This window comes from Montipora foliosa, chromosome 2 (genome assembly GCF_036669935.1).
Source record: "Montipora foliosa isolate CH-2021 chromosome 2, ASM3666993v2, whole genome shotgun sequence".
Classification (NCBI taxonomy): Eukaryota; Metazoa; Cnidaria; class Anthozoa; order Scleractinia; family Acroporidae; genus Montipora; species Montipora foliosa.
Window position 1 is genome coordinate 21136787 of NC_090870.1, and position 9143 is coordinate 21145929.

Below are 9143 nucleotides of genomic sequence, written 5' to 3' on the forward strand. Positions count from 1 at the left end.
AGGCCTGGTGACCTTCGCGCAGAACAATGGCGAAAATAAGAGCGCATGGCCCTCTCTCACACCATACTGTATTCATACCAATACTGTATTCGAAATCCAAACAAGAGGAGTTTCTAAACTAGTGTACAACTGAGCGTTTAAGCGAACCTTTTTATTTCGTCTCATAACAAAAGCTACCTATAATGTTTTAATTTTTCTAATTGGTAAATAAGTACACAAAGCACAAGTTAACGATAATAAGATGCCAAAGCCAGAGGTTTATACGGCGTAGGTCAGAGAGTTACAATGTGCTGCTAAGTTACAATGAGAATAAAAAAAAAATAATTAATAAGAACAAAATTTACAGAAAAAAAGGCAAACTATTACTGACAACATAAAAAGAATTTTTACTGCACATAAAGCAAAATAAACATAACAATAATGATAGAGTGCAAAAAGTGATAAAAGAAGAGTTTAAAGGGAGAAAAAAGAATTTGCGTTAAACTTAGTTTAAACTTATAATGTTTGAAAATAATCTCTCAGTTTATGCTTGTAACTAGAAAGAGTGAGTGAATTACGAATTCACGAATTGTTTATAATTTGATAATCAAATAGTATTATAGGTATTGTTGATAATCGTTTACCATTTCTTGTATTTTTTTTTGTGGCTTCTGTAAGCCGGTACTGTTCTATTCTCAATTTGCAAACCTTTCTTATTCGCTATTTACGAATTCCCCATAATACACTTTGTTTGCCCCCCAAATTTTGCATAAACCATTGTTTTCAATATGCAGTGTCCCCAAGAGCATTTGAAAACAATAGTTTATGCAAAATTTGGGGGGCAAACAAAGTGTATTATGGGGAATTCGAAAATAGAGAATTCTTAACTTCGTCTATGCTTTTAAACCCATTGTAATTATTATGGGATAATATTTTAATAACCTATACTCCAAACGCATCACTGTTAAGGAGTGAAGAAGAACTTTCACCACCGTTTCGCGTAAAACCACTCATACCAATTGGAAATCCAAAACAAGATAAACGTCGTAGATCCCTTGAGGCAACAACGTATCACCCCCAGGAGGATCGCAAATGGATTCACAGTCCAAGTTGAGGAGAAATTGAGAGAAAGTTACGGGAAACTCAACACTGGACAACTTCTGAGGAAATTCGGGAAACTGTAATTGCCCCGAGCGGGATTTGAACCCACGTCCCCCTGATCACTACAATATCGGAACAACCATGCTGGCAACATGGCTGATTGATCACTTAATGTGTGGCATTTATGTGGGACTCCCTAAGGGCCAGTAAGTCCCACGTAAATGCCACAAATTTGGCCGAATTATAGAGAATTTACGGTTCATGCTTCCATCTTTATATGAGCAACGCGTGCTCTTCTTTCGCTGCCTTTTTCGCGTCCCCCCTTCCCCACCAGACAATGTTAAAACATTCGTGCGATCGATGAACTACTCTCGACGTCTGACACCGTGAAAAATTAACATTGTAATGGGGGGAGGGGGAAAGCGGGAATTGTCTCACCAGCCTCAAGTTTTGGAATATAGGAATTGTGTAACCACGAATTTCAATTTTTGTGAGATCCCATGCCAATCCTGTGTGTTCTACATAATCGTATTTCTCCCTAAAGGATTTTCTCTCGGTTTGGATTTCCAAAAGTATCATGATAACGGAGCGCCGAAGGTGCACGCGCGGAGCACCGTGGTTAAGAAAATAGGGCCCTTAAGATCTACGACGGCGACGTCGACGAAAACGTCACCACAAAATAGAACTTTGCCTCAGTATAAGTCTTTCGCGATTATTACATCTCGTTCACGTCGTACAATGTGGGCGAAGTATCCTAAAAATAAATTGGTATGTGTGGTTTCAGAGTAAAAATAGGAAATGAAAGATTCTCTGTTGCATGGTCACGTTGTCATCACAACCTCAAATTTGGTGATTTCAAGTCGTCGTCATGCAGAGAACCGCAAAATTTTGAGCTAAAATCCGTGCCGCACGTGGAGAACGATTATTTATGCTTATTTAACCAATGATATCACTGTTTTGTGGCGTTTTCGTCGACGTCGTCGTCGTCGAAATCTTAAGCTCCCTAATATCAAAAGAAAATATGGCCATGGTAGACCCATCCGTTCGTTCATGTAAGCCAATACGCAAAATGTCCGACTGCTGGAACGCGCGTTTTTTGGAGCGAAGTTTGTGTGGCCAGTGTACTGCATTTGACACAAATTTGACACACAGAAATAAGACCACAAAAAACAAGCTTGGTGGTTTTTTAAAATAATATGTCGTACTACGAGGAAAGATGAGAAGGAGAACGACTGACAGAAAACAGGCGAAATATCAGCGACCAACAATGAGAGAACAACGAGAACAACGAACAAGCAAAGCCCGAAAATAAAGAGACGAAATTATAATGACGAGCAGCGGAAGAAAGAATAAGAACGAGCGCGAGGGAACAGGCTGAATGATGGTAGAGAAAACGGCGAAAACGGAGAGAAGAAAGAGCACGGAAAATGGACTAATTAATAGTAACAATGAGCAGGCCGGACTGGTCGCATGGTAAGCAGACTGTAGCTTTTTCACAGGAACGATTGACTTGGGATAACTTCAAACGCGTAAGATCTTTATTACAGCGACGGTGTGACTACAAACAATAGAAAAGCAACAAAATGACAATCGAGAAAATAAAATAAAAACGACACTGAGTGAAACAAACCCACAGAAAAACGCACTTACAGGGTCGTAACAGAGACTTAAGCTGTCCTGCCCTGCCCTGCCCTGCCTGCCGAATTTCCAACAAGCTTTGATGATTTATTCAGAATGGGTGGTTGAAAGCTAGTTGCGACCGTATGGAAAGGTCGTATTCCGGAATCGGTAACGGGAATCCTGAATGCAGAATTACAGGAGCCGAAAAATTAAAAAACGAAAGGATGGAGGTCGGTCAAAATATTCTCTGAATATATTTCAATGAAAAGAGCTACAATAAATAAGTGGAATTCAACATTCTGCAAAGCCTTACAATTATTTCCTTGGCAGAGAGTTACAGATGATTGACAAGTTAATTTCAGCTTCATTTTCATAGCGTGGGAACGAGCAAAAATGCCAACTGAATACCTTTAAGTCTAAGATAAAGTTTTCACTGTCTTTTTTGGTTCATATACAAATTTTTCATGCAAATTGCTGATTCCTTGCTCTTTTTAGAAACACATGCGAGCGGTCAGACAATAAAGCGAACTAGAGAAACCTTCTAATTCTACGTTGATCGAATAAACAGATCGTTCTGGGGTTCCCAGAGTTGAGTTCACCCAAAGGGAAACTAAACATCACCAGTATTTTTGTCATGTGGTTGGGACACTGGGCAAGACTGTGCTTCGCCATTAAACAGCCTCAGCGATGAACGATGATGAGCGATGATGAAGTTGTCGCCATCATCATGTGCAAATGATTATCTATGCCCTTGATCGAGTTGATGTGGACGTTTCGACTTAACCACCGGGAGATTTAGGTTTTCAGATGAAGTTTTTATTCATAAATACCACCAGATTACCTATATTTTTGTTCATTTTAAAACTAACTTGGGAGTTCTACGATACATGGAACAACTGGCAGGGATGGCGCAGTGGTGAGAGCACTCACCTCCCACCAATGAGGCCTGGGTTCGATTCTCAGATCCGACGTCATATGTTGGTCGAGTTTGTTAGTTTTCCCTTACTTCTTTCATCCGTTCTTCCCGCGTCCTCTTCTTAAACTCCTTACTGTCCTCTTGACGGGTGCTGGTACCCCTTCGGGCCGCGGTGAGTAATCTCTCATTGCTTTCTGCCATATAATTTGCGAGCCCGATTGAGGCCTGGTCCACGCAGTCCTCGATAGATATTAATCCTCTGCCACCACTCTTTCTCGGTAAGTACAGTCTCTGGGGTGGAGAGCATTATACATCTTGAGATATTTCCTTTTTCTCCGGTCTAGTACCCTTGGCTCTTCTCGGGTCTAGCTGATAAAACTCGCTGAATACTTCATCACAGAGACTGCCCAAGTGTTGATCCCAGAAATGAGATGTCCCCCATCAAGTTTAGACTGTAACAATTTTCGGACTCTCCTGAGATATTCCTTGGTCAGGTTCTTTTTCATTTTTATCCCGCTGAAACTCATCTACCTCTAAAATGCCAAGGTATTTGTAGCTAATTCCCTCTTTCAGGTTCCTGATCTCCCTTCCGTCTGGCAACTTAATACCCTCAGCCTCAGACACCTTCCCTCTCCTAACAACGAGCTTGGTGCACTTTGAAAACACTGAAAATCCGGACAGTATTGACTAGAGATTCCAGGCCTATCTCAGACTTCGCATAGAGTTTAAGGTCATCCATATACAGTAAATGGTTCACCTTTTCTCCATTGAGATCGCATCCATACTTGGTCTTTCTTAGGAGCACGCTTAACGGAATGAGTGAGATCACAAATAGCAAAGGAGATAACGCATCTCCTTGGAAGATACCTCTATTGATCTTGACTTCCCCGATAGGTGTTGACATGGAGTGCAGCTCCGTCCTCCACTGCTCCATGCTCTTGAAGAGCAGGTTCTTCACGTTCGATGCGACCCCAAAGAAATCTAGACACTCCTTAATCCATGAGTGTGGCAGCATGTCACAGGTTCTTCTTCCCATTTCTAGAACTCTGCAGGATCATTTTGTCAATAAACAGAAGGTCGTGAGTTCCTCTCGACCCTTTCCGTGCGCCTTTTGCTCCTCCGGGAGGAGGTCCATCTCATCCAAGAACTAGTACACATCCTCTGATATCATCCCAGTAAGTAACTTCCACATTAGTGGCAAACACGTAATCGGTCTGCAGTTACTAGCATCATTTAATGAGCTCGTATCTTTGACAAACAGGAGTGTTCTCCCTTTTGTCATCCATTCGGGAACTTCCCCTATCTCCAGACACATTCCGTTGATCTACTAGCCTTGTGTGCATGCTCTTCATGTTCTTCAGCCAGAACCCCTGTACCAGATCTGGCCCAGGGGCCTTCCAATTTGGCATTTTCTTCAAGGCTGCCTTCAGCTTATCGATATCTATCCTCATATCATCGTGGCAATTTACAACAGTTTCACTTCTCAACTCCTTCAGCCATTCTGCATCTTTCCTGTGCCCACTCTCATTACTCCAGATTCCACTCCAGAAGTCTTTAGCATCATGGGGGTTTGGGGGTATATACTCATCTGAAGGTTCTTTATCCGGCTCGGCATAAAACTTACTTTGGTCGAAACCGAACAGTCTATTCTGTCTGTATTGCTCGACTCTGTCGGTGTATACTCTTGATCTTATTTGCTTTCGTCACAAGCCGCTGCTTTAATTCTTCTTTGACCACAAAATTTCCTTTGGTACTGAGATTATACTTTCTCTCTAATCTGCTCATGGTTTTCACCTTCCACGTTTTGTTGTTGTTGTTGTTGTTATTATTATTATTATTATTATTATTATTATTATTATTATTATTATTATTATTATTATTATTATTATTATTATTAACAGAAACTGTAAAATTCAATACCCTTCCTTTTACACGTGAGGACACGAGGTTTTCCTACAATCGATCGTGCAGTAATTTTCCACTCCTGATCACATTTCACAGGTGTATGGAAAACTACGGTGATTTTCTCACTATTTTTCGGCGGTTACGTCAGTGGACTATTTTAAAGACATTTCCGATTCCGGATTCCTCCTTTTCCATACGCCCACCGCAAACCTTTGATTGATTAGTGGTATTTCAATGTGGTCATTTCTTTTCAAGATTTATGATATGTTATGAGGGCTGCAGGATCATCGAAGAAGCTATCACGTGTTAGTCTCTCTAAATATATATGGGGTATTTACATGAGACCGGGACGAACTCAGACGGGTCATGAATGAACTTGTACCGGTATACAATTTTTGCAGCCGTTTACATGAAACCGGGACAAAATGCTTGGTGCCTGGTTTCGGAACGAAATGATATGTGTTGTCTAATAAATAAATAGCTGACCCAAAAGCATACAGGCTTGAAATTTCTGGACCGGTCTGAGATTTGTTGTCATTTACAGGAGAACGGTACGAACTCAGACCGGTACAGTACGCTGCCCAGTTTCCGGCCACTTAAAATATACCGTACAAAGCGTGACAGCCGTGTTCAAGTATAATTAAGTAAAGCATTTTTGCAACCGTATGGTAAAGATTATTTATTTATTTATTTATTTATTTATTTATTTACAAAATACCGAATACGAGTTACGGGGATCAAAATATAACGAAAACCGTCCTACCCCACGTCAAGGAGTGCCACGTGACCAGCCGCAACTTAGGGGGCGCGTCCATTAGACCAAAATTTCCGGTTTGAATTACCGAAATGTCCATATGTCGAATGGAACGGTATTTTCCACCTGACTGGAACTATCTCGTTCCATTCCTATGAACGAAGCGGTCTTCCCACTTCTGCAGTGTGGCCTTAGCACTCTCTTCAGCAAATGACGTTGAGGCTTGGTGTAGTAGATCTTCCACAGTACCTATTTAATTAAAGACAAGTTTCGTTTCATACTCATTTACACAAATGGCGGGAAATTGTTACTTTCTACACGTTCAAGAAGTGTGTGCATTAAAAGAGTAAAGTCATGAAGCTCTGTCTTCGACTTACCCATGGCAGGGGCGGCATTTTCTGAATTGCCGACGCATTCATGTCGAAAAAACAATTCCACATCGTCTGACGCGAAGAAACACGCGGAACATTAAAGGTTTGTTAACGCCGCCATCTTTACCTCAATTTGGTCGAGGCAACAGTCACGGCTAGAGGAACTAGGGACGAGTTATGCCGGGAAGAAGTGCCAAATAGAACGGAAAATTTCCGAAATTTCCGAATTTCCGGGAAAAAGGGCAACCTCGAGAGTTTGACCGAAATTGTCGAAATGATTTTCCGGAATTTTCTGTTCCATTCGATCGATTTTGAACCGGAATTTTCGGAAAGTTTGATCGAATGGAACGCGTCCAGGTCTCTTTCTTCAATGACAAGGGAGAGACCCTGGAAACGAGGACTTAATTACCGTGGTTTCGCGGTCGTAATTTCATGATACGCTATCACGAATATATGCAAATTAGAGTCATACGTTATTCTTTAACTGTCATGTATGCCAATATATACTATCCACCGTAGGCACACTGTCTACAGTAGGAACAGCTATCTACACTGTGTACAATAGGAACAGTTATCTACACTGTCTACAATGGGAACAGCTATCTACAGTGTCTACAGTAGGAACAGCTATCTACACTGTCTACAATAGGAACAGCTATCTACACTATCTACAGTGTCTACACTAGGAACAGCTATCTACACAGACAACAGTAGGAACAGCTATCTACACTGTCTACAGTAGGAACAGCTATCTACACTGTCTACAATGGGAACAGCTATCTACACTGTCTACAGTAGGAACAGCTGTCTACACTGTCTACAGTAGGAACAGCTATCTACACTGTCTACAATGGGAACAGCTATCTACAGTGTCTACAATGGGAACAGCTATCTACAGTGTCTACAATGGGAACAGCTATCTACACTTTCTACAATGGGAACAGCTATCTACACTGTCTACAGTAGGAACAGCTATCTACACTGTCTACAATAGGAACAGCCATCTACACTGTCTACAGTAGGAACAGTTATCTACACTGTCTACAATGGGAACAGCTATCTACAGTGTCTACAGTAGGAACAGCTATCTACACTGTCTACAATAGGAACAGCTATCTATACTATCTACAGTGTCTACACTAGGAACAGCTATCTACACTGTCTACAGTAGGAACAGTTATCTACACTGTCTACAATGGGAACAGTTATCTACACTGTCTACAATAGGAACAGCTATCTACAGTGTCTACAGTAGGAACAGCTATGTACAGTGTCTACAGTAGGAACAGCTATCTACACTGTCCACAATAGGAACAGCTATCTACACTATCTACAATGAGAACAGCTATCTACACTGTCTACAATACGAACAGCTATCTACACCGTCTACAGTAGGAACAGCTATCTACAGTGTCTACAGTAGGAAGAGCTATCTACACTGTCTACAGTAGGAACAGTTATCTACACTGTCTACAATGGGAACAGCTATCTACACTGTCTACAATAGGAACAGCTATCTACACTGTCTACAATAGGAACAGCTATCTACACTATCTACAGTGTCTACACTAGGAACAGTTATCTACATTGTCTACAATGGGAACAGTTATCTACACTGTCTACAATAGGAACAGCTATCTACACTGTCTACAGTAGGAACAGTTATCTACACTGTCTACAATGGGAACAGCTATCTACACTATGTACAATAGGAACAGCTATCTACACTGTCCACAATAGAAACAGCTATCTACACTGCCTACAATGGGAACAGCTATCTACACTGCCTACAATGGGAACAGCTATCTACACTGTCTACAATGGGAACAGCTATCTACAGTGTCTACAGTAGGAACAGCTACAATATGTACAGTGTCTACAGTAGGAACAGCTATCTACACTGTCCACAATAGGAACAGCTATCTACACTATCTACAATGAGAACAGCTATCTACACTATCTACAATACGAAGAGCTATCTACACCGACTACAGTAGGAACAGCTATCTACAGTGTCTACAGTAGGAAGAGCTATCTACACTGTCTACAGTAGGAACAATTATCTACACTGTCTACAATGGGAACAGTTATCTACACTGCCTACAGTAGGAACAGTTATCTACACTGTCTACAATGGGAACAGCTATCTACACTGTCCACAATAGGAACAGCTATCTACACTATCTACAATGAGAACAGCTATCTACACTGTCTACAATACGAACAGCTATCTACACCGTCTACAGAAGGAACAGCTATCTACAGTGTCTACAGTAGGAACAGCTATCTACACTGTCTACACTAGGAACAGTTATCTACACTGTCTACAGTGGGAACAGCTATCTACACTGTCTACAATAGGAACAGCTATCTACACTGTCTACAATAGGAACAGCTATCTACACTATCTACAGTGTCTACACTAGGAACAGCTATCTACACTGTCTACAGTAGGAACAGTTATCTACACTGTCTACAATGGGAACAGCTATCTACA

The 9143-nt window shown here is 41.2% G+C and overlaps 1 protein-coding gene across 2 annotated transcripts in view; it reads right to left on the reverse strand.

Annotated features, from left to right (window-relative positions):
- Positions 1-6522, reverse strand: part of LOC137992652 (atrial natriuretic peptide receptor 1-like) — an 89388-nt gene extending 82866 nt beyond the window's left edge. For both annotated transcript variants that reach the window (XM_068838116.1, XM_068838120.1), the window contains exon 1: positions 6285-6522. In XM_068838116.1, the coding sequence (XP_068694217.1) occupies positions 6285-6375 (91 nt within the window). In that variant the 5' untranslated portion in view covers positions 6376-6522. The remainder of the gene's footprint in view (positions 1-6284) is intronic.
- Positions 6523-9143: the final 2621 nt, after the last annotated feature.